Below are 27,425 nucleotides of genomic sequence, written 5' to 3' on the forward strand. Positions count from 1 at the left end.
TCCATGCAAGGACAAAACACATTGCTCTCCAACACCACTTTATTAGAGAACAAATTGAAGACAAGCAAGTTTCACTCCTCTATTGCAAGGGGGGAGACCAAGTCGCAGATATTTTGACCAAGCCACTTTGTAAAGAAAAGTTCCAATTTCATTGTAAAAATCTTGGATTGCAACCCATTCAAGGGTTTGATGTAAACTCCCCAAGTAAAGCTTATGGGGGGGTATTAGAATATTTAATCTTTACTTGGCTTAGGTTTATTTGTATTTAGTTTAGGATATTCCTTTGGAATTCCTACATGTAATTTGTCCTCTAGTACATGTATGAGGACAAGTCATTTCTTTTATTTTCCTTTATTAAGGAATATTAGATTTCCTCCATAAGAGGATGTGGACACATGGCACACACATTTTATGAATGGTGGCATTCATAGATTTGGGAGTTACTTTGTAACTCCTCTCCTCATCTCTATTTAAGAGATGTCTCCTCTCTCATTTCTTCTTAATGACAATATTGCAAAGAGCTTCTTGAACACTCTCTCTCTCTCTCTCTCTCTCTCTCTCTCTCTCTCTCACACACACACACACATTTTAGGCATTGCCTCATTCATAATATCACAAGGGGTTTTTCTTTGCTTTTCCCCTTTCAAAAGTTCTTGTGCCTCCTTCTTCACATTTGGGTGATTGCTCCAAGGTTTTTGCATTTCTCTTGGTAACATTTACTTCATCAATAAACTTACTTGGATTTTGTTTTTCTTTCCTTGCTCTTGTATTTCCTTTCACAGTCCTTGTATCCTTTGGGATTGGATCTAGTAGATTCGTCCCCCTTTTTTGAATGTAAAGTTTCATCAAGTGAAAATTGAACTTAGTGAATCTCCCTTCCCGCGGGGTGAATTGGCTAAGCTCCCAATTTTTCACTTTACAACATGCTACCACTGATTGATTGCTTCTAGCAGCCAACTGAACCCCCAGGTCACTTACCATGCCTTTAGCACTCCTACAATCAAATCCAACAATCAAACTTGCCTAATAAGGGCTCCTCCAGTGTGTGGTAGCATGTATCAATCATTGTAAGCTGCTCTAGCAAGTTGCAAATCAAATAAAGATATTTTAAAGAAGATAAATTTGTGTTAATTCAGATCTAATCAAGTTTAATACCCTAGCGTTCCATTCTTGGATGTTTGTTGGCATTTGAAAGTTTAATTCATTGATGTTCAATGTATGAGAGCTTTGACTATTCATACCTGATAGCAATTGTGTATGAAAGAGTAATTAGTTTGCTGTCCGCTTTGTTGATGTGTTTTTTATGACTATGTTGAACACAGAATAAAGTTGCCTAACAGTCACCTTACTCTCTCTTGATCAAAGTGCAATTGTGTGCTAAGTTTGCGGAAAGTTCAAACAATTGACTCCAAGGTTCCTTAATGCAATGGGCGTGACTCAATTGGCAGATGTGATATGCTGGTAATCCAAGGGGCCTTACGTTTGGATCGTTCTTTCACCTCTTCGTTGTGGCGTGGAACTTAATCATCGGATATGGCAATTTTGTGATGCTTCTACTTCGAAGAAACTAAAATAACTGAAAATAAAGGTGAAAGGGTTTAGAAGGATCTAAATCTACTCCGAAGGGCAATGATATCAATAAATAGTGCTCTGGTGGACAAATTCCAAATAAACCAAGCTTTGCTTCGCCAAATTAAACTACAACTCTGCAAGAACCGATGCAATCTTATGAGGATGTTGAAGAATTTTCACATTGAGAAAGTGCATTTGAATACCCAACACGGTGCAATCCAAACGACTATTCACAATCGAACTTAGCACAAATTTGGGGGCTCGGGCTAACTTTACATTGCAACTTACAATCAGCAAGATGCAAAAAGTATGAACCATGGAAATTCATCAAACACCATTAGATTCGCCATTCAAATCAAAGCACTATTCTATTTCTACTCTAAGTGAGAAAGGTGAAACCATGCAAGTTTTGAACAATAACTTAAGTGGACACCATCAAAGAACAATGTTTCAATGTTATTATCTCAAAAACTTATCGCAACAATTTCATACAAAACTCCCTCTGCTTACAAATGAGGGGGTCGCCCCTTTATATAGGCTTCAAGCCTTGGCTACACGCAAAACCCTAATTAGGGTTTTCCCCCAAAAGATTCTCCACTCATGATGCAACAAGGTGAGAATCAACAATTAATGGCCCATCATGCCCATATACAATTAATTTCACGTGCCCAAAATGGCATCCATTTGTGCATTAAATGCACCATTTCCTCTTAGATTCGCCCAACATGTAATAAACACTCCATCATCTCCGAAATAAGGCAGTTACATGCAAAACATGCTCCACCACTGCAATAAGTACGGCAACAACCATGCATTGAACTAGCCGCCACCATGGTCAAATATTCCAGTAATGAATGTGCCATTATGCCTTCATGCAACGATTGCATGCAAAAATATGCTCTGTTGATTCCGCATGCGTTGACTCAGCTGCCACTTGGCGAGACACCCCTAGAGAGAGAAAACTTAATCCAGGACGAATTTGCTAGAAGCTTTTGAACTTTACCTGTCTTGAAGAAGATTTTCCATCAATTTTCACCATCTCCTATTTTTTAGGGATTTTCCACAAATTAGGGTTTTAGGTCCAGGAGAGAGAGAATTCTTCTACGAATCCAAATCTATAAAAAATTTGAAATTTGGATGAGATTTGGTGACTAAAAATGGAAAAAAAAATTAAATTCAGAGGGAAAATTTTTTCTTTTCTATCCATTTGTAATGACCCCTTTTCTGCTCTAGTTTGTTTTGGGGATTGTTGGCCAATTCCGAGACCCGTTAATCAGTCAAAGGCAGAAATTAGGGTTTCCTAGGCAGTTTTGGTGGCTTGCATGTTGGAATTTTACAATTCTGATTCTGGATTCCTTCTGGGTTTTCAGAGAGTTTTGCGATGGTGTGACATGCAATTGAATCTGAGGACTTTTCCGAACTTACTATTTTTAGTAAGTGGGGAACGAGGACAACTTATTTTTCTGGGTTTTTCTGGGTTTTTAGAGAGCCTCACGATGGTGTGACATGCAAACAAATCCGAAGACTTTTTCGAACTTACTATTTATAGTAAGTTGTGACGGCTGCTCAGAATGTGGTTAAAATGCATTTGGACAGACTATTTTTAGCAGTATGTTATTTTTAGTAAGTACTATTTTTGGCAGTGCTATTTTTGGCAAGTTTCGATGGTCCAGTTCAGAGGCTATTTCTGGCAGTGCAGTTTTCAGTATTTTTGGGCCTTCAGCTCACTTTGGTAGTTGTTCAACACATGGAAAAAGTATTTTTAATATTTAATTCCCCCCCTTGGCCTAGGCGTACGACATATATTTTTGGAAGGGGACGACTTGAGGTGATAAAGTATTATTTTATATCATAAGATTTGGGAGATTTATTGTTGAGGGAAAATATTTTATAAAGTGAAATATTTATTAGGCAAGATGGACGCCTTATGGAGAAACAAGTTAATTTTATAATATATTTCACTTAAATACCTTGGGCGCCACATTATTATTTTATTGTCATTTTTATAAAGTATATGTGAAGGTTGACTTGTAAAGGAAGGGAAATGAAATGTAATTTCAAAATAATGTGAAGTGGATGTGCATTTGAGTTTGGCGTCCATTTGGAGGGAATGTGAATTTGAATTTGGAGACACATAGTCTATAAATAAGAGTGTCGGGCTCTTGTTTTTGGTATCCATGAATGTTTGATAACGAAGTGCTGCTAAATTGATTTCAGAGTCTTGGCTTCAAGGTTGCGTGGCCTCCTAGCTCATCTTCAATTTCGAGTTTGAAAGATAACTCCTAGCTGACAGAGTGATCTCATTAAGAGATTACCAGTGGATTCAAGAAGTTTGGTGTGATAAATTGGTGAAGAAACCCTACAGCTGATCCGCTTTTCTGCTCATTCTGGTTGGAGCTTTTATTCAATTTTTGTGGGTACAGATTCAAAAGTTTCATATGCTCTTGACACCCATTTGCCCAAACTTCGGTGGATTTTGGTGGAGTGGTTGATTTCATATTTCAAATCGAACTTGCTGCTGTTTGCCCTAGTTCAAGTTTCTGTTTTGGAGAGTGTGCCCTTGCTGAGACCCCTTTGGTGGTGTGTTTCCTTGTCCCTCCTTGGCCGCCTAGCTCTTGTGCTTCATCTACAATTCACTGGAGCTCATTCGGAGGTGTTTTGATGGAGATATGAGCTTCACAGTGCTGCTGGTCTGATTTTTGGTAATGCTGATATGCTATATCAGATTTGGTGAAGTGTTCTTTTTGGCTTGTGTTTTCCAGTATTCTTGTTTGTGGCTTCTTGAAGTACTTTCTTGTATCCATTAGAGGTTGGAGCTTTAATGTACTGACAGTATCTTGCAGAGTTTGCTTATTGTAAGACTGTATTTAGTAACACTGAAACAGTCTATTTTCATACTGCATTATACTTCCTTGTATTGCCCACTACATAAGTGGAAGAGGTTGGCTTCACCGCCTATCTCTATTTCATTTTGTACTCTTGTCCTCTCACTGAATAAGTGGTTGAGTGATAGTTTGTTATTTCCAGTCCTCCCGTTGAATTAGTGGTTGAGTGATTGTCTTTATTCAATATCAGTTTTCTTGGATTTGTAATTGGCTGGTTATACCGCCAAGTAGTTGTTAATTTCCAACATTTCTTTATCCCACTGAAAAGTGGAAGTGGCTGGTCTAACCGCCAATATGTATTGCTCTCAGTATTTCATCTTGCTAACGCTAATGGGTGAAGTTACTGTGTTGAAAAATTGAAAAAAACTTAAGGGGCACATTTCACCATTCCTGACCTTCAATTTGCTCTTTGCCTTGGAAAAACTTTCATCCTTGAGCGTGGAATTTGCTTGATGAAGGAATTTGATTTTTTTCTTGAATTCTCCATGCCTCAAACCATTTCAACCCTTTCTCCTTGTCCTAGGCGCTAATTCCTCTTGGTGAGGGAATTCAAGACTTCTACACTTTCCAAGGCCACCTCACTTTGGCGCCCTTCCCCCTGCCTAGGCACTGAATTGCTTGGGTGATGGAATTTTGAATGTTTGGAATTTTCCCTAGCCAATCACTGTTGGTGCCCTTCCAGACTCTTTGGTGCTATTTCAACCTAGGCAAGGAATTTGTGATTTTTGATCCTCCATGGAGACCTTGATTTGATGCCTTCCCCTCTTCCTTGGGCGCTAGAAGCACTTGGTGGTGGAATTTTGTTATTTTCAAGTTTTCCATGCCTCAATCATTTTAAGTACTCATTCCATGCTTAGGGCGCTGAATTGTCATGGAGGAATTCCATCCTATTTGCACTTTCCATGGCAAACCTATTTTGGTGCCCTTGCTCTGACTTGGGCGCATTTTCCACTTGGTCAAGGATTCTTACATCTTTCACATTTTCCAAGACCGCCTTGATTTAGCACCCCGATGAGGACTTGGGCGCTATTTTTCCTTAGTCAAGGAAATTTGACCTTTTACTCTTTTCCAAGGCACTGTGATTTTAGCGCTCTCCTTCTAGCATGAGCGCTATTTTGCCTTGGGGAAGGAATTTGAGGTTTTTAGCCCTTTCCATGCCTACCTCACTTTGGTGCCCACCTGATAGTCTAGGGAGCTGATTTCACCTGAAGGAGGAATTTCTTGATTTTCACAATTTCCATGTCACCATGGATTTGGTGCCAGACTCCTTGACTTGGGCACTAAATGTCACATGTCAAGGAATTTTCAATTTTCTTCATTTTCCATGATGAACTGACTTTGCCAATTTGAATGTTCCCGGATGCCACTTTAGGAACTAAGGTGATTTTCCAGATTTAAGTGATTTCACTTTGCTTTCCATTCCTAGAAGGTGAACCCACACTTAGCCAAATTTTGATCACTTCAGCCTACTTTTCCAACTCTCCGGATTTAGAAATGATCATGAACATCTAGTCTTTAGTGCTTGCCTGCAAAGGAACTGCCACAAATAGACTTTCCCAGCGTTAGAGTAAAACAGGACACAGGGAGACTTACTAACAATAGAAACTTATTAAAAATAGAAATTACTGAAAATGGTAAGTTTGATTTTTGATGAAATTAGACCAATACGGGAAGCAGTGAAATCCCTAAAAAATAGGAACTTTCTAAAAATAGAAATTTGCTCAGAATTCGCTCAAATTTCACGTGTTGATTCCTTAAACGGTCCTAATCCCAATGCCATGTTCAGTTTTTCAAAAACCCTAAAAGAAAACCTTAAATCTAGGTCTGAAGGATAAAAGTTCCCTAAAACAGCCAAAACATTCTCCAGACTTAGCCAAATTTGCTCAAACGAGCTGCAGGCCTAATCCAATTGATCCCCAAATATTTGCAAAACAAGGAGACTGACAAGATTGACGCGAAAAAGACCCAACAAACAAAAGCCAAAAGACCGAAAGGGCCTAAAAAGTAGGGGTCACAACACGCTTCACATAAGACCTTAACCAGCATCTTCATTTTGGTTATTAGTCATCTATAAGTGAATTTTGCTATATCATGTGAAATTGAAGTTGTTTTCCAGCCATAGATGGTTTTGACAACAAGTTTTCAGCAATTAGTTTCATTTTATTTTTCCCATTCCAAGTTGTATTTTGTATCAAAAATCAGAAAATATTAAAAAAATTCTAGTTAGGGACATTAAATTACTCGCCTTAACCTTACATCATCACAACATTTAATGGATATTAACAACAGATTCCCAAAAAACTCAAGGTCAACGATCTATAAATGTGTAAAAAGTGCCATATTCTGGCGACAACTACAGACATATAAAGCTTGTCAAATAAAAATTACCATATATTGATGGAACAAAACATTTTTTGAATCTAATATAAATGCAAACAAAAAGTACCATGCTCTAAAACAAACTAAACCTAAAAATTAATATGATAGTCCAACTGAGCAAAGAAAATATCCATGAAATAATTATAAGAGAAAGTTTAACAGCTCACCTGTAAAAGAATCCTAAAAGAGACAGATATCCTGCAATTGTTCTAGCAACCAGAAGGCCTCTAACATGAGGTAACCCAAGCAAAGGTTGTCCGGTCTTCCTGATCCAGATAAAAGCAGCAACAAGGATGACTGCACACCTTATAAATATAGTTTCGGAAGATGGAACTTCTGTAACTGTTAATCATTTACAAATTAAAACCTAGTTATAACCTATGGCCATAGAGATTTAGTTTTTTTTAAAGATCACAACTACTATAAACCAACCAATGTAGTAACATCACTCTTTCCAGAGCCTTAAGCAAGCATATAACTATATGAAGTTTTATCAGTATTTAATGCCTACTTTTGAGTCAAACTCTTTGACCCATAATATGAAGCATATGATGCTCACTCTGTTCACAAAATGAATAACAAGTGTGGAAAATATATGCTCGCTCAATTCACAAAATGTATTAGATGTCTGGGAAACGACTATTTTTAAAAATACTGATATATAAGATGAGCATCAACTAAACTGCAATGCATCAAATAAGTTTTATTTATAAATAAAAACATGACATTGGTCATCAGATATAAGGTCTGTCTTGTCCAGAACTTTCAGGTGGCTTAGTACCTATCTTAAATCATATCCTATTTTCAAATTTTTCCTTCATAACCAAATTAAATAGCAATGGAAAAGAATTTAAATGCAGCATATAGAATATACATGACATCATAGGATGTAAGAAAAAATTTGAAAGGTTTTAATTCTAGAGCAGAGTAAAAAATTCCTGCAAGAAGAACCCCTTTGCTATGTTTAAACTTTACACATGCATGCATCTGTGTCATTCAAAAATAGCATAGACAAGTCAAAGCAAAACTAAGAGAAGCCCTTAACTAGGACTGTTATCAATAAAAAGGTGTTTCAGCCAAAATTCCACTCAAAAGCAAATTTGAACAAATCTTTCAGTAGGTCCTAACCAAGCAAAGGCCCTTCCTCTGTAATTTATCTGATATTAGATTTGCATTGAGTATTGGAAAGCATAGATGCATCTACGAAATGTTTAGCTTTGCAGCAGACAAATGGACAGAGCAGATAAGTATCCATAAAGCTAAATAGAATGTTCAGTACAAATGAAACCAAACTGACAGCACAAACGAAATACTTTGCTTCCAAATGCAACAAGAAAACATAGGCCAATTCAGCCACACTAACTGAGAGAAGGTTAGTTATTGCAGAGAGCATATTTCCAAAGTGAATTACAAACCTGCAAAATTCTCCACCAAAAGCCCCATTATACTGTAGATAAATGATGAGAATGCCATACAAATAACTCCCGAATGTCTTGATCCACCCCATGCCCATAGTAGAAAGTCATCCGAGCTTGAAAATTTTGATTCTGTTAGTTTGTCCCTTTTTTCCTGCAAAACAAATGCAAGCACATTTTATGCAGATTCCATTAGTTGCATAACCAAATCAATTAAGAAAATTACCTAGAGCATAGGTGCAGCATTTTTAATGTGTGTGTGTGTGTGTGAGAGAGAGAGAGAGAGAGTGGGTGCCTATAAGTACACAAGCACGTACACAAATGCACGGCATGTATGGGTGTGCATGTATGCACATGCACATATGGGTATGCACATGCACACATATGGGTGTGCACATGTGCATGTGTGCATCTGTTTGTGTGTGTGAGAGCAAGTGTGCATGTCGCTGCACATGCTTGCATAGTTAGCATGTGTGGGTGGCTATGTTCCACCAAGTTCCCGAGACAGGGGATGTATTTCAGGGATGGATTTTTTGAGGCCAATTATGGGGACGGTAGAGAGTGGCAAAGGGAGCGGCTACATAAAAAAGAGGGAAAATTTAAAAATAAAAGAAAATTTCAAATATTCATATGATAACATTGATAACATCATTACAATGATAAGGCATTCAGCATATTGACATATACATTATAGAAGCCTTAGTACACAACAATAGAGTTCACATGAAAGTTGAACAAATTAATATTTATAACTTTCAAAGCTTGAAAAGTAAAGAAACCATAAATTTCAAATAGATAATCAAATTAACCTTTGAAGAAGTGCCTACCTTCTACTTACATGTCACTGTTGCAGCTATCAAAAGTTAAAAATACAATGTCAAGTTTTACAAACATCAAAACAATATGTACAAATTGTATATAGATGTACATTAGGCCTTGAAACAGACGTTAAACTAGTTAAATTTAACATGGGACTAAAAAAATGAACTGAAATTGTAAACATGGCATTGCAGCCAACAGCCAACAACAGCAGCAACACTGCTGCTACAAACTAACACCTTACAACAGAAAATAAAAGGAGCCTTCCTGTCACTTGAGGCAAACCCCAATGGTTTTTTCATCTTCCTTTGTACATGTCTGTAATCTGTCACATAACCGAAAAGATTTCTGGATACTCTAGTGTATCATTTTTTTTGGCTATATCACATGGTTCATTCAGATATTATGGTTTTGTCCAAATGTAGAAGCAATAGCATTGTCATAGAGCAAAATATAAAATCTTAACAAGGATTTCAATAGAGATTTTGGCATTAATTCATAATAAGAATGTAGAGTAAAGATGAGATCAAAAAAGTGAAAACAGTGGTGATCTTGTAATGCAATACTCTAAACATTTCCAAGTAAGTATGGATTGGAATAAAGAAATCTCAGGGAAAGATTATATAGGTTGCTCTTTCAAAAAGTAATACAGAAAAAAAAAAAAAAAAAAAATGACCTTAAAATATGACCCAAAATCACAACCAATAAGGAATTATAAAGAACAATTTGGTAAATATCAACAAAACATGGATAAATAATGATATCTTAAGATCAATCCACCAAACCAACTAATGATGCATGAACCTTCATTGGGTTTGACTCAGGATGCCTAGGCTGAACTTTCCGTGAACCCCAAGTCATACCAAACCAAAACCAGGACCAAAACCAATACGGGGGGGGGCAATACTATAAAACCTGTTAACATAGGTTCTCAGCTAAGTTACTGATTCCAGTACAGGTGCAGGTACCAAGTATGCCAGTACGGCAAAAAATTCCTTGGGTATGGGTACAAGTTCAACTATATAATATACATATTAAAATTTAAAATTATATAATATAAAACAATGATACTCATAAGTGCCAATAGAAAAAATTATATACCTCGTAATCTGCAAAAATGAAAATACTCATAAATTCATAATTCAATGATTTGTCAAATGTCAATACACAATGAAAATTACAATCAATGTTTAATAATCTTCATATCGCTCTTCATCAAAAGCATCAAAGTCAATGTTTGGTTGAAATACTTGAACCACAATAAGTTACAATGCCACTTTCACAAGCTATATACTGTACAAGCTGCCTCATCTAAAAATATTTTTTGGCAAGTTGAGTAACGATAACATCTAAGTCAACACACCCAAGAGTTAGATCGCAATTCCTTGTAACCCCCTCATTGTAATCAAGTTTCTTATATGACAAGAGATCATAACAACTAGAGGAGGTTTGAGAGTGGGGACCCCCACGGCAGCACTCATGGGGGTTTGGGGTCAACACACCCAACGAAGTAGCACCCCTCATGGGGATCTACGGGCAACACTCCCAATGGAGTCGATGGGCAACTCCCCTTGTGGGGTTTGGGGGCAAGACCCCTAGCGCGTTCTTTGTTGCTATACATAGCGAGATCAAGGGGCAAAGTCCACCCCCACCAACCCCAAATTAAGGCCTTTGATACCACACAAACCTTCATGGTTCATGCCATTTTCCAAATTTTCACAAGGCAAAATTATGTATGCAAGCATGTTTCGCTAGGTTCCCAATATGGATTTGGGCATGAGTATGAGTACGAGAACCCAATAAATGGATAGGGGCAAAAAAAAATTTACCCTTGGGTATGTTCGTACATTTATATATGTATATAAATTTAAAGAAATATACAGAATTGTAAAACTAAATACATTTGATAGTATGATACTTCATCATTGATCAATGACAAATGCCAGTTCATAGTCTAGAATTTCAATATTATCATATTATGTCATATGCCATATAATATTTATCAATGTATGATATAGGTCTAGGTTCACGATTCAAATGAAAATCATTACAATTACAAAATTGACAATCAAAAATAATAATTGTCCTTTATCTTCATCAATCATCAAAAGGATCTAGATCAAGATCCTCATCGTTTGCTTCAAGTTCTGCTTCAAGTTCAAAATCATTTGAACCCAAAGCAATGCCACTCCCACAAGGTGCATCATGTGTAGGTATCATCATCACCCATAGTGACTCTAGCAAGATCATCTATAGTTGCATCCAAGTTGATATACTCAAGGGTTACATTCCAATGCTTCGTTGACCCATCCTTGTAGTGGTGTTCCTTATGTGATAGAAGATGCAAATTGGAATGAACATGAACCAAGTCTTCCTTCATCAGCCACTCCACAATCGATCCCCTTCGAAAATAACTAGCTGCCCTTCAAAATGGCAAAAAGAGAAAGAAAGAGAGTGAATAGACAAAATGAGGTTTGTCTTAGGCGAAATGAACCTTTTAGAGTCTAATTAGGGTTTAGGCAAAAAAATGTTTGTCACTTTTTAAAGTGATTGGACATGTTTTGTTGTGGGTTCGCCCCAGGTTCACCCAAGGAACGCCCAAGTGCATCCAAAGTATGCCTAGGGCGTACCCTAGGCACACCCGGGCAAACTCGATGCGGGTGCGCAAACCAATTTCCATGAACCTTGCAACATATATTTTTTGTTTATAAAAACGTAACTTCTCTTCTTTTCCTTTTTATTCTGGAACCAGCCCCAAGCTTGGACCCGAACTATACCCATAAGAATGTAATTTTATACCCTAGGATTGTTAATCAGATTTATATCCTTTAATTATGCCCTAGATTGTAATCAGATTTGTAGCATTTTAGTAAGTCATAATTCAGTAAAATCAGAAATGAAGGAAGTAAACAAGAGACAAACACAAATACCCTGGGAAAACCTCCAAGGAGGAAAAACCCAGCATTAAAGACCCTCTAGTCAGATTATATATTCTCTTGATAGCACAAGTACAATACTTAGCTTCCTTGACAAATCTGAATCCTTCTTGAATGACAGATCTGCACTTCTAATCTCTGCGCCAAAATTGTCTTTGTCCTTTAGAACTTGTTCGCATAAGTCTGGTCAACTTTGCACCCTCCAAGGGTAAGTTCGCACTTATCAGGGAGATCTAATTCGCTGAAAATGAAGATGAGTGGAATTGATTTGCAAAGTGTCTTTTATTTATATGCATCTTTAACCTTTTAATTTGCAAGTCGGCCTCTTCCATTTTGGCGCCAATGTTTGTTATTGTAGCATGGGGTTTTAGGATAGGGTTGGGCTTAACCTTGGGCCACGTTACCCTTTAGGATGGGGCCCAGTCCTAAGTGTGTTCGGATGTTGCCTTAAGGCAATCCGAACCCATACATTATCCTAGTTACAAACAACACTCTCTCTTAACTAGGGAAGAAGAGAATACATAATCTGAACCTTTAGAGTTCCATCTAGCACACAAGCATAGAATTACATCTTCCACCTAGCACACAAGCATAGAATTACATCTTCCACCTAGCACACAAGCATAGAAAGTGTAATATACAAGTGGGTCTTTACAGAATTACAATTTAGCACACAAGCATAGATTGGACATAATTCATTCTTGCACACAAGCAAAGAATGATTCAAAGTGTTGTAGATAGAGTCACTGAGATTGACGCTCCCTCTCAATCAGGGTTCCGTTTTCCACAACACCAAGTCTATCTCTGAAGTATTTGAACTTCACCCTGGATAACGGTTTGGTAAGGATGTCCGCAATCTGTTCATTTGTGCTAATGTACTTTAGATGAATGGTGCATCTTTGCACCATGTCCCGAATGAAATGATAGTGTGTTTCCACATGTTTGGACCGATCGTGAAATACGGGATTTACTGACATCTTTATACAGCTTTGATTATCACAATGAATGGTGGTAGGACCACTAGCTTGACCAAATAATCCAACAAGGAGCTTGCGAAGCCACACTGCTTCTCTGGATGCAACAGATGCGGCAATGTACTCAGCTTTTGCAGTGCTTAATGCTACCGAAGATTGCTTTCTACATGCCCAAGAGATCACTGCAAAGCCCAAGTTGAAGCAGATACCTGAAGTACTTTTCCTGTCCTTGACACTTCCTGCCCAATCTGAATCTGAGTAGCCTTCCAAGAGGATTGAGGTATTAAGTGAATACTTCAGTCCATAACCAATTGTGCCACGCAGGTATCTTAGAATGTGCTTAGCAGCAACTAGGTGAACAAGTTTAGGTAAGCTCATGAACTAGCTGAGAGCATTCACAGCATAACAGATATCTGGCATAGTATTGACTAGGTACATCAGGGAACCAATCAACTGCCTGTACTCAGATGGATCTGCAAAATCAAAGTTAGCTGCAGAAACACTTAACTTCTTTAAGTTAGATTCCATAGGGGAGTATGCATAGGTTTATAATCTATCATTCTAAATCTTTTCAAAATATCAATAGTATATTTTCCTTGACTTAGAAAAATTTCATTGGATCTTTGCCATACTTCTAACCCTCAGAAGTAATGCATTAGACCTAAATCCTTCATTTCAAATTCTGAGGCTAATTCCTTCTTACATCTTATGATTAATTTACTTTCACCAGTGAGAAATAAATCATCCACATACAAAACTAAAATAAGCATCTCATCATTATAAACTTTCAAGTAAATGTTAGCATCAGCATCATTCTTGCAAAATCCTAAGCTTAGTAAGTACTTATCAATTCTTTCATACCAAGCACGAAGAGCCTGTTTGAGCCCATATAAGGCTTTCTTCAACCTACAAACATGAGAATCTCTTTTATGGATTACATAACCTTTTGGTTGCTCAATATAGACTTCCTCCTCAATGACACCATTGAGGAAGGCTGTCTTAACGTCCGTTTGATGCAACTCCCAACCTTTGGCTGCAGCAATAGCTATTATAGATCTAATAGAGGTATATCTAGCAACAGGGGCAAAAGTTTCTTCATAATCTATTCCTTCCTTTTGAGAGAAACCACGAGCTACAAACCTAGCTTTAGATTTTTCAATACTACCATCAGCATTATGTTTAATTTTAAACAACCATTTAGAGGAAACAACAAACTTACCTTTGGGTCTGGGTACAATGTCCCAGACATCATTCTTGATGATAGACCCATACTCTTCATCCATGGCTAATTTCCAAGCATAATGGGACATAGCTTCTTCAACATTGTGAGGTTCAGACTCAATGATATTGCACATCACAGAAATGCAGTTGGCATGATTTTGGAATCTCTTGCTATCTCTAAAGGCTCCTCTGGGAACAGCAAAACCTTCAGCATCTTGAATCGTGTTTCTAACCAAAAGTGGTCTCTTCTTGCAGACCACAATATCCTGAGGTATATCGGTAGAGAGCATAGGCTCTGATGGGTCATTCTGAACTTCCTAATCTGGAAGGTCAGTAGACTCCTCCTGTATCTTAGGGTTAGCATCAACTATTGAATCTTGATTTTCAATCACCATATCATTATTGTTGGATAATGAACCTTTAGATCTTTTGAAAGCAATATCTTCTTCAAAAGTTACATCTCTACTTACCTCAACATACGTTTGACCTGGAATGTAGATCCTAAAGGCTTTGGAAGATTCGTTGTATCCCACTAAGATGCCTTTCTTTCCAGATGGATCCAATTTGGTTCGTTTTTCTTTAGGCACATGAGCATACACCGGGCTCCCGAATATCCTTAGGTGACTGATGTCAGGTTTGATTCCTGTAAAGGCTTCTTCAGGAGTCACATCCTTTAGGGCGCGATGACGACATCTATTCTAAATATAAATTGTTGTTTTGGATGCTTCCGCCCATAGAAAAGGTTGTAGGTCTTGATCAGGAATCATGGCTCTTGCAGCTTCAACAATGGTCCTGTTCTTTCTTTCAGCAACTCCATTTTGCTAAGGATTGTAGGGAACACAGAACTCCCTCTTAATTCCTACTTTAACACAAAAGTCATAGAAACTACCTGAGGTGTATTCACCTCCATTGTCAGACCTCAAACATTTAATTCGATTTCCTGTAGTATTTTCAACTAAGGCTTTGAATTCTTTAAATCTGTTGAGGACTTCTTCAGACTCTTTAGATTTAAGAAAATAGATGCATGTTCTCCTAGAGAAATCATCTATGAAGATAACATAATATAGGAAACCGCTAGGAGATGCTACAGACATAGGACCACATAAATCTAAATGAATAAATTCTAAACTTTCTTTAGCCCTACTATCGCCTTTATGAAAAGGATTCTTCACATTCTTACCCATTGCACAACCTTTACAAGCATCATCATGAGATAAACTAAGTTTAGGCATACCTTTAACCATTTTACCGAGAGTGGGAAGAGCTTGAAAGTGTAGATGTCTCAGTCTTCTATGCCATAGCTCGCATGATTCAGGGGTCTCATGAATGAGAGCTTGAATTGGATTAGCTGCAAGCTTATATAAACTATCACATCTATTTCCAATTATACGAGCAGATTTGAAATTAGATTTCTTAGGCCAAGCGAGTACTTTCCCTTCAGAAAATGCTATTTGCAAACCCTTATCTTCTAAGGCAGAAATGGAAATAAGATTTCTTTTAATACCAGGTACAAATAGAATATCACAGAGTTGTAAGGAAATACTAGAATCTAGTTTTAAAGAGGTAGTACCAAAACCTTTTACCGAGTATCGAGCATCATCACCGATTACTACATGAAGGTTGGTGTCCTTTTCAATCAGATCTGAGAGATGCTCACGAAAACCTGAGATGTATCTGGAGGCACCACTGTCAAGTATCCATGTATTGCTATCCGTGGGAACATTGCTGGATAGAGCAGAGATAAGAAGATAATCTTCACTTTGTTCGGCAACTTCATTTAAGTTGACTTCCCTTTCCTTTGGATCATTCTGACAATCTCTGGCATAGTGACCATACTTATCACATATGAAGCAACGAATGTGAGAGGAATCTCTTGACTTCTTCCTTGGATCATAGGAGGAGGATCTAAAATCTTTGCTTCTCTTTTCTTTCTTCCAATGTCCACCTTTCCTAGATTTAGCTAAGAGAACATGATTATCTTTGTGAGAGTTCTTGAGTTTTCCTCTTACCTCAATTCGAGATTCCTCTTCAATGCAATCAAATTGAAGACACTCAAGTTGGGACAATCAGCTCTTCCACCAATGCTACGAATGAATGGTTCCCATTCATCAACTAGACCATTTAATGCAATCATAACAAGATCTTTATCCGAGATTTGGCAATCAAGAGTGCTTAGCTTGTCCTTTAGTTCATTGATCTTCATGAAGTAGGCTATGATTGAGTCTTCTTCTTTCATTTTTATGTGAAGAAGCTGCTGTCTTAGAGCAAGTGCCCTGCTGAGGTTGTTGACTTCATACATCCCTTCCAAGTGTTTGATCATTTCCCTGGCAGACACAAACTTTGATATGACAGTGACAAGATGATTCTTGACGGACTCAATTATGATCCTCCTAGCCTTGAGGGAATCTTTCTTGAACTGTTTCAACTCTTCAGCATCTTCTGGAGGAGACAGCCCTTCTTCTTCTACAAATTTCAGCAGATCATTCTCTTCAAGGATCAATAGAATACGGACCTTCCAAGCAGCAAAATCAATGGCTCCCTCAAATCTATCTTCAGCCTTCAAACCTGACTTTTTAATTTGAAAACACACAGCAGCTATATGCAACAAATGATTTACTAAAATCAGAAGTTAGTGACACCTTGGCTCTAATACCATGTAATTTTATACCCTAGGATTGTTAATCAGATTTATATCCTTTAATTATGCCCTAGATTGTAATCAGATTTGTAGCATTTTAGTAAGTCATAATTCAATAAAATCAGAAATGAAGGAAGTAAACAAGAGACAAACACAAATACCCTGGGAAAACCTCCAAGGAGGAAAAACCCAGCATTAAAGACCCTCTAGTCAGATTATATATTCTCTTGATAGCACAAGTACAATACTTAGCTTCCTTGACAAATCTGAATCCTTCTTGAATGACAGATCTACACTTCTAATCTCTGCGCCAAAATTGTCTTTGTCCTTTAGAATTGTTCGCATAAGTTTGGTGAACTTCGCACCCTCCAAGGGTAAGTTCGCACTTATCAGGCAGAGCTAATTCGCTGAAAATGAAGATGAGTGGAATTGATTTGCAAAGTGTCTTTTATTTATATGCATCTTTAACCTTTTAATTTGCAAGTCGGCCTCTTCCATTTTGGCGCCAATGTTTGTTATTGTAGCGTGGGGTTTTAGGATAGGGCTGGGCTTAACCTTGGGCCACGTTACCCTTTAGGATGGGGCCCAGTCCTAAGTGGGTTCGGATGTTGCCTTAAGGAAATCCAAACCCATACATTATCCAAGTTACAAACAACAATGAATAATGGGGGAGTGAGAGTTCAAAGGAACCTAGTAACATAGGTTTTTAGCAAAGAATTTACAAAATAAGCAATAAACCATGTAGGTCAAATGAAAGGATATCAAATAATCAACTAAGGGTCTAATATAGTTATTGACCAACTTTTCACAAAAGAATTTACAAAATAACTATAAGCCATAGTTGAAAAATTCATAGAAAACTTGCATGACTCATGAATACTCACAAGCCATTTAAAATTACAAGTTAATAACTTAACAAAAACTTGCAACATCAAAAACTCTTCATAAATTGTTTCCATCTGAAAAACCCTCATTTTTTGCATTTTCATTTGAGCATTTGGGTTGTTTTATATCCTCAAGCATGCACTATGAAAGTTTGCATGGTCTCAAGGGCCTTAATTGGGGCTTGGCATTGGGGCTCCACCCCTCGACCCACCCTATTTTGCGATAGGGTAAAGGCTAGGCATGTTGCCCTCAAACCTTCCTAGGGGTTCTACCCTCAAACCACCTACAAGGGATGCTGCCCCTCAACCCCACCAAGGGCTATGTGCTCAAGCCCCCAAATGGGACATCATCCATCAACTCCACTATGGGTTCCACCCTCAAATGCCCACCTTGGTTTTAAAAAGAAAAAATTGAAAAATTCTTTTGAACCCATGTTGTCCATGGATAAAATTTGTAATATATTAATGTGGATATGTAATTTATAATCATGTGACAATGTAATATGAATTGAACTTATATTTTGATCTATAAAGTAAGGGAAGGCTACTTATGAAATTTAAAAATTCAATTTTACGCTTGTTTTTTAAGATAGTTTTACAAACTGATGTATTTTTATTTTTAATATTTAATGATTTTCCTGAGTTTTGTCAAAAGAAAAATCACAAGTTTTTTATCAAACCAGAATTTTAAAGAAATTGTGATATGTCAATTTTTTGTCTGTCTGAGTCCAAGTTTTTCAACTAAAACTGTTATAAGAACAAGATCAAACATAGAAGACACCTAGAGGAGTAACACGAACGTGAATCCAATAATATCCTAAACAATATTTGTAACTCAGGCAGTAAAATATATAAGGACTGAGGCTTGATGTAAGAGTTGTTTGTTAGATTTGATAGGGCTGTTGATTAAACTTTCAATAAAGAATTTTACACGGTAAAACATAAAAGATGAAATACTGAACATAAAATGATTTAGACTAAGAATTTGAGGGCTTGTTCAATTTTAAAAAAAAAAGATTGTAGGCTTGTAGCCTAGGCGGTAACATATGTAAGGAATTTTGCTTAGGGTTTAATAAAGTTGTTTGCCTAAAATTTTAGTGAGAAATTAAAAATAATAATCAGCAAAATATAAAACATAAAATACAATATGAGGACTTGACATTATGTAAATACATTTTCATTGAAAATTAAGCGATACAAATACGTACCAGAAAATTTACAGGCAAAACATAAAATAATTGTGTTTACCTTTCTAGGCCTTCCATAAGGCACAGAAAATATCGACATCTTTGAAGGCCGTGTAACGCCTGCATCGATGACAACTCCAACAACAGAGTTAGCGTCAGCTGACGGAGGAGAGAGCAGAGGCCTAATTTCGTCGTCAGGCAGAGGATCTGCGTCCATTTTGTCGTGAATTGTTTTGTCATTGACAGACGTGAGATCCGTAAAGTTCTTAGGGCTTGACGAGTGCCGGGGAGATTTGAAAGAGGAGGAAGGTCTCAAATAAGTCGGGAGTTCGAGACTCGTCTGCTTTAGCACTTCAGAACAGGGCTGTATTTCAGCTTCTGCTGAAGTGGCTTCAGATGCTTGGCTCACGGTAGAAGACATTTTTCGATTCTGTCTGAAAAGTAGCTACTAACGCCTCCTTTAGGCAAAGGACTGAAAATGCTTCCAACGGCGTAGGTAAGATTATTGTTCATCTGCAAGAACGGGTTTTAATGGGGAAGTTAATTGGCTCACAACAGTGAACCAGGGAAGTTTTAAGGTCCAATATTTATAAGACATCTAATTGAAAAATACACATTTTATATCAAAGAAAATATTTTGAAAAAATATATATATAATAATTAGTTTGCCAATTTAATATTGAACTGTTCATATTATTGACATTTTGCCGGTACAACAATAATTTAAACATTTATAAAATTTATGAATTTTTATTTATTTATATATATTATTTGTTGTTTTTCTTTGAAATCTAGAATTTTTATTATATATTGAATTTATTTTAGTAATTCGTATATTTATATTTGAAAAAGCTATGTAGATTATGTCGAGAGATGTCTTAGAAAATCTAAAATAATAAAATTTGAAAATATTTAACATTCAAAAATATGAACAAATCAAAAAGATTTATTATTAGGAATAAGTAAGAAAAATATAAATTAATAGGTGCATAAGTTTTTCCAATCTATAGCAACTGTCAACCACCTTTAAAAACTACAAACTATAACTATAGAAAGAAACCAAAGAAATATGAATATGCCTCACATATTAAATTTCTTCCAAATTAGAGAAAAAATCCAAGAAATGACTTAATTGTCTATTTTCAAATTGTACATAGCTTGGTCGTTAATACCAAGTACCTATAGCTTAAAATCATCTTATGAACAACAAGACCTAGGTACTCAATAATCAATACTTTAAAATATTGAGTACTTATGTATTTAGTTCATAACTTTTAAAGTACCTAGGTTGTTGTATATAATCATCTTCTTATCATTTATTTCCTTGACATTAGACAATGATGTATATAATTATCAAGATAAAATCTTACTGTAGAGAGAAGTCCTATATTGGTGCATGCGCAAAGATAATCTATTTAGCAAGAATATGAGTGCAATACATTTTTCATACAATTCATGGCTAATATTTGACTAGTTGATTCAAAATATTTTGGCTCATCTTCATAATGAGGTTTGGACCGTTGTGTTTGTTCACTAAAGACATAATAATATGAACAACTCTAAACATTCAATACTATGGGATAAGAATGATGTATCCACAATTAGGAGTTTTTATTACCCTCTTTCTAATTGACAGATCTAATTGTTAAGCCGGAACAAATAAATTAAAGTAATTTGCAAGCCATGAATGAAACTCTACTCACCAACTTATAGCTATTATTTTTAGTTCAAAAATAACAAATACATGTATTGTCAAGGAAACATGAGGAAAACTAGTCAATCAATAAAATCTTGATTTGGACAATTTCACCAATTTTAGGTTAGCAATTTAAAAGTGTTGATGTAAATAAATATTCATTATGGATATTATTACACTTTACTTAAGTTAACTTAGGATAATGCATCTCTTCGTAGTTTGGATTTGAGACACTTAGGGAAGTGTGCACATAGGGATAGAGCTTGTAGGAGAAATTCCACCTTTTGTGGTCTTTTTTTATTGTTACACTCCACATTTGGTGGGTCATCCATCTCTTGTGGAATATTATATTATTTCTCCTACCTACCCCTAGTATTTCTTACCTACCCTTGTTTCTCATTGAGTCACATGTCATGATTGTGTGCTTGTACATCCATATGGCCTTGCCTATATAAGCAGGCCTATATTCATTGTATTGGTGAATCCAATTGATCATTTTCATATTGATGAGAATACAGTTTGTTCTTGTCATTATTTTGTCTCTATTTTAATACTTTTCATTGTGCCCTTGATCTTGGCAAAATCTCACATGGTATCAGAGCCATTGGGGCTTCATTGATTGGTTTTTGGAGACATCATGAAGGCTTCTATTTTTGGATCTGAGGAATTGCGCTTTTTGGAGGCATCTTGGAGCATTTTCTACCTCACCATTGCATCTGGGAGGCTATTTCCATAAAAATTGAATATAAATTTGACCTATTTTGGTGAAAACCGATTTTTGGGTGTGGAGGAAATTTTCTGCCCAATTCAGGCGGTACGGTACGAAATTTTCGGAATTTTTTCAAAAATATATATATATATATATTTTTTTTTATTTTTTTCTGAAAATTATTTTCCAGTTTGAAAAATTTTTTTGAAAAAAAAAAAACAAAAAAATTTGAAAATTATTTTTGGGATCCATACCTTCTACCCAGTCAGCTTTTGCTCAGTCAGCAACGCACAGTCAGAGCCTAGTCAGCAGCACCTAGTCAGTGCCACCTAGTCAGTAACGCCCAGTCAACAGCATTTTCTTTGGAAATTTTTAGACCCCTCTCCGTTGAGCAGTTTGGATTTTTGGGTCAACTTTGGAGGCCCATAACTTGCTCAATTTTGCTCCTTTTTGGGTGCAATTTTTTTTTATTTGGGCTAATTTTTCATGCTCTTTGCAGTGGTGTGGTTATTTTCTGGTTTTGGTGCATAGGTTTTTATGAATTTTCAGATTCTCTTAGCTGTATCTATCCAATCCTCAATTCTGCAACTTCAAAGGCCTCGTTTGAGCTCATACGACCTCCTTTTCAGGTGTCATTTTTTTTGAAAGTGCATGTTTTTCATCTACTTTCATAATATATGATCAGATTTCAGAGATTTTAAGTAGAAATTGTACTTTCAGATATTGGTCTTATTCGGCCTATTTGGTACTTGTAAATTGCTTGGATCTTAGTTTAGATCTCTTGCATTATTAGTTTGAGTCTCTTTTGGCCTTATTGAGGCAGTTGTAAATTGAAATCAGAAGTCTACTTTGCCATTTTTTGCAAGTGGCCCATTGTACATGCACTAAGTATAAAGTGTCAAATCATCACTTTTGGGGGGGTTCTTTGATTGAGTGAATTTGGGGGGTTGTCTTGTGTGATTGTGTCTCTCTTTCTTTGTGCTCTTTCATTTTTGTTGCAATGAGTCCTTATAAATTTCCACCTTTAACTCCACATAATTATGCATCATGGAAAATTAAAGTATGGAGCAAATTAATAGAAAAAGGTCTCGCGCATTACATAGATGGAACAATAGAAGCACCACCTGATCCTAAGGTTGATCCTAATGCTCAGTTAGAATGGCTCACTAAGAATTGCATGGCTCTTGGAACTTTGCTCAAGTATGTATCAGATGACCTCATCTTTCATATTGAAAAGTGTACTACAATCAAAGATGCTTGGGATATGTTTCAAAAATTGTATGGTCAAGTTGATGAAATTAGAGGTTATAAGATTGACAATGAGCTCACCAACTTGGATCCCAAGAGTTTTGATACAATCCAAGATTATGTCACCAAAGCAAGTGAGCTAAGAGCAAAGCTTAAGGATTGTGGAATTGACAAAAAGGATGTTCAGTTGATATTCAACTTGTTGGACAAGCTTGCACCAGAATATGCAGCATTTGTGTCTAGCTTCCAAACTCATCGTTTGACAGTGGGGAGTTCCTATGTTATGCCTTCATTTGATGTTTTCACATAAATGTTGATATTGGAGCAATCTAAGTTGTTGAACATGGGGTTTCTCAAGTCTTCAAAGTCCAAGGCTTTGGTGGCTAATCAAGGGAATCAAGGAAGTCAAGGCAAAGATTCCAACAAGAAGAAGAAGCAATCTAAGTCACAGCCACAGCAAGAAAAAGGACAATCATCCTCTCCATCACAAGGTGATTTTTCGTCCTCTTCCAAGAAGGGGACACCACCTAAGAAGGATAAGCCAACTTGTGCATATTGCAAGAAGTATGGTCATGATGAGCATCGATGCCACACAAAGCAAGTTGATGAGTTAACTAATCTTCTTAAGAAAAACAACATCAACTTGCCATCTGCCTACACTAAGAAGGATTCATCTCCTTCCTCTTCCTTACAGTTTAAGGGAAAAGGGCAAGCATTTGTGGCTACAACAGGTTCTTCACAGCAATGGATACTTGACTCGGGTGCCTCATATCACATGGGTTCTACAAAGGAGCAGTTTTCTTCATTGGAGCCATCTAAGGTACCTCACATTTACATAGGTGATGATACACAAGTAGAGGTTCAAGGCAAAGGTTCAGTTGACATGGATGATGGAACATTTGAGAATGTTCTCTATGTTCCTAACTTGTCTACCAACCTTCTCTCTATCTACCAAATCACTCACTATGGGAATGGGAAAAAGGTTGAGTTTACACCAGATTCAGTTGTGGTAAAGGAACTTGATGATGATGCCTTGGTAGCAGTGGGACAATTCAATGACAACTCAAGGCTTTATTCATTCTCCCACTTTGTGCCAAGTTCACCTTCTAGGGCCTTGCTTACTCATTCAAACTCAGAAAGTAAGCTATGGCATGAGCGGTTTGGTCACCTCAACTATCGGTATCTTCAGCAGCTTAGCACTAAAGACATGGTCACAGGTCTACCTCAAATTAGTTTTTCAGAGGGTGTATGTTCAGGTTGTTCCACGGGCAAGCATCCCGAGGAAAAGTTTGATAAGGGGAAAGCTTGGAGAGCTTTGGAAGTTCTTCAACTTGTTCACAGTGATGTAGAAGGTTCATTTTCAGCACCTTCATTTAGTAAGGCCCGCTATGTCCTCACCTTCATTGATGACTACTCCCGCTTCACTTGGGTCTACTTTCTTATTCATAAGAGTGAAGTATTTGACAGATTTCAAGACTTCAAGACTCATGTGGAGAAGCAATTCGGGAAAGTGGTCAAGATTCTTCGTACAAATAATGGAAGGGAATATGTGAACAAGAGACTTGAGGATTTTTGTACATTTGAGGGGATTGATCTTTAGCATTCTGTAGCATACACTCCACAGCAGAACGGAGTTGCAGAACGCAAGAATAGAACTCTCAAAGAATGGCTAGTTGTATGATTCATGCACGTTCTCTTGATCTCGCCTTTTGGGCCGAGGCTATCAGTTGTGCCACACACATCCAAAATCAGGTTCCTCACAAAGCTTTGCAAGGTATTACTTCTTTCGAGGCTTGGGCTAGTAGGAAACCGATTGTGAGACATTTCAGAGTCTTTGGGTGTCCAGCATGGGCTCGCATACCTCCACAAAAACGCAAGGCATTGGAACCTCAAAGTCGGCCTTGCATATTTGTTGGATATCCCGAGGGTGTTAAGGCATATAGATTGATGGATCCTGAGACACATGAGGTATTCATTGAGAGAAGTGTTCACTTTGAGGAAAGCTCTCCTAGCTTAGCCTCTCTACCTCCTCCACCTTCCTCCATTGTGGATAGTGATGTTAGTGATTTAGATGATGAGACTCCTTCAACTCTGACTCGCAGGGTTACACCTCTGCAGGGTCCACTTGCAGTTGAGGAGCCTTGTTCTCCACCTCCACCTAGACCTCATTGGGCTCGACAAACACTTGAGTCTACGGGTTCTCTTGTTGGGGATCCTTCAGATACACAGAGAACTTGATCACAACATCAGGATCTTCCACATGCATTCATTGCTACCACTTCTGATCCACAAACATTTAGGGAAGCATCAGGGGTTCCTGAGTGGGACCAAGCTATGGAGGAAGAGTATAGTTCCTTGATGAGGAACAACACATGGGATTTAGTCCATCTCCCTAAGGGGAGAAAGATGGTTAGATGTAAGTGGATCTATCGAACCAAGTTTGCAGCGGATGGTAGTGTGGATAAGTATAAGGCTCGACTTGTTGCGAAAGGTTTCTCTTAGGTTGCAAGTGTTGACTACACTGAGACCTTTGCGCCCGTAGCCAAGATGAACTCCATTCGCTTGACACTTGCTATTGTTGCAACTCATGGTTGGGTTGTACATCAGATGGATGTGAAGAGTGCTTTTCTTCATGGTGATCTTGATGAGGAGATTTATATGGAGCAGCCACAGGGTTTCATCCAGGATACTTCCTTGGTTTGCAGACTAAGAAAATCTCTCTATGGCCTTAAGTAGGCCCCTAGGGCTTGGTACGCCAAGATGGATTCCTTTCTTCTCTCAACAGGGTTCACCAGGTGTCATTATGATCTGAATGTCTACATTTTGCGACAGGATGACTCTCACTTGATACTTGTGCTCTATGTTGATGACTTGATCATTACAGGGAGTACTACATCCATCATTAGCAGGGTCAAATCTACTTTGCATGACAGATTTACTATGACTGACTTGGGTCTTTTGCACTATTTTCTCAGAATAGAGATTTCACAGTCACCTTCTGGGATTACACTATCGCAGCCCAAGTATGCTCTTGATCTACTTGCACGCTTTCATATGGCTGATTGTAAGCCTGCCCTGACTCCCTTTCTTTCAGGAGTCAAGCTTGAGGCTCAGTGTTCTTCTCCACTAGTTGATGCCACTTTGTATCGTCAACTTGTGGGTAGTCTTGTCTACTTGACCCATACACACCCTGATATTTCATTTGCAATTGGCATGGTTTCCCGCTTCATGCAGGAACCACATGAGCTTCATTGGAAAGCTGCCAAATGCATCCTTCATTACATCTAGGGTACACATCACTATGGGATTCACTATGCAACAGGCATAGGACTTCGCTTGGTTGGTTACACAGACTCTGATTAGGTTGGCGATCTTGATGATTGTAAGTCTACTTCTGGTTACAGTTTTCACCTTGGTTCAGGCCCCATTTGTTGGCAGAGCAAGAAGCAGCATGCTATTGCTCTTTCTTCGACTGAGGCTGAGTATCAAGGCGCTATTAATGCAGCAACTAAGACCATTTGGCTTCAGCAGATTCTCACAGAGTTTGGGTTCACCACTCCACGACTGACAGTTCTACATTGCGACAATTAGAGTGTTATTGCTATCTCGAAGAACCCGGTCCAGCACCAGCGGACCAAACACATCAAGATTCATATGCACTATATCCGAGAGCTGATTCAGGAGCAGGTCATTGATTTGCAGTATTGTCCTACAGTGGAGCAGGTTGCTGACATATTCACCAAACCTTTCACTGAAAGTAAGTTCCAACGGTTGTGAGCTCTCTTGGGGGTGCAGGATGTGTCATTAGGGGGGGTCAGCTGACTTCTCCTTCCTCTCTTATGGGGAGGACTTTTTCCTCTTTGAGGTTTTGTCCTTCTTCTTTGAGAGTCTTTTGTACTTTCATCTCTCTTTTGGGGGGGAGTTTTTTCCCATTGGGTTTTCTCCTTTTCTTCATTTGTGAGAGATTGCATTACATGGTTTTGCTTGCATTTGTCTATTGTACATGAGTACCAGTCATGGCCTAGTAGCCGGGACCCATCTTGCATTGTTGACTTAAGTCTTCATTCCCCTAAGTTGCACTTAAGGGGGGGTGTTGGTGTAAATAAATATTCATTATGGATATTATTACACTTTACTTAAGTTAACTTAGGATAATGCATCTCTTGGTAGTTTGGATTTGAGACACTTAGGGAAGTGTGCACATAGGGATAGAGCTTGTAGGAGAAATTCCACCTTTTGTGGTCTTTTTTTATTGTTACACTCCACATTCGGTGGGTCATCCAACTCTTGTGGAATATTATATTATTTCTCCTACCTGCCCCTAGTATTTCTTACCTACCCTTGTTTCTCATTGAGCCACATGTCATGATTGTGTGCTCGTACATCCATATGGCCTTGCCTATATAAGCAGGCCTATATTCATTGTATTGGTGAATCCAGTTGATCATTTTCATATTGACGAGAATACAGTTTGTTCTTGTCATTATTTTGTCTCTATTTTAATACTTTTCATTGTGCCCTTGATCTTGGCAAAATCTCACAAAAAGAAACACTTGAAATTCACATTTTTCACTTCAACTTGAAATAAAATGCAAAATTACTTAATTCTTCTGACAAAATTTAGCTCTTGAGCATTGCATTTTGTGGAAGAGCACATAGTGGAACTACATTAAACCCCAAAAATAAAAAATAAGCTAATAAATTTCCCATGCAACATAAGAAATTTTTTAAAGCAAAATATTTTCCTCGCTTTGATATTTATATATCACAATTGATGTTATTGTTGTTTGTGACCTACAAACTGTAAGTGAAACTACATAACATTGAAATGCAAATAAAATAAATTGTACTTATATTCTAGT

At 37.5% G+C, this 27,425-nt stretch overlaps 1 protein-coding gene across 3 annotated transcripts in view; it reads right to left on the bottom strand.

The window, feature by feature from the left end:
- Nucleotides 1-19,502, bottom strand: part of LOC131034649 (probable transporter vicT) — a 203,985-nt gene extending 184,483 nt beyond the window's left edge. The window contains exons 1-3 of one of the 3 annotated variants that reach the window (XM_057966212.2): nucleotides 18,972-19,502; nucleotides 8,252-8,405; nucleotides 7,004-7,178 (exon numbers count right to left, since the gene is read on the bottom strand). In XM_057966212.2, the coding sequence (XP_057822195.1) occupies nucleotides 7,004-7,178; nucleotides 8,252-8,405; nucleotides 18,972-19,331 (689 nt within the window). In that variant the 5' untranslated portion in view covers nucleotides 19,332-19,502. The remainder of the gene's footprint in view (nucleotides 1-7,003; nucleotides 7,179-8,251; nucleotides 8,406-18,971) is intronic. The other 2 variants (XM_059221844.1, XM_057966211.2) reach the window with 2 other exon arrangements.
- Nucleotides 19,503-27,425: the final 7,923 nt, after the last annotated feature.

The sequence above is a fragment of the Cryptomeria japonica genome, chromosome 5 (assembly GCF_030272615.1).
Source record: "Cryptomeria japonica chromosome 5, Sugi_1.0, whole genome shotgun sequence".
NCBI classification, from domain to species: Eukaryota; Viridiplantae; Streptophyta; class Pinopsida; order Cupressales; family Cupressaceae; genus Cryptomeria; species Cryptomeria japonica.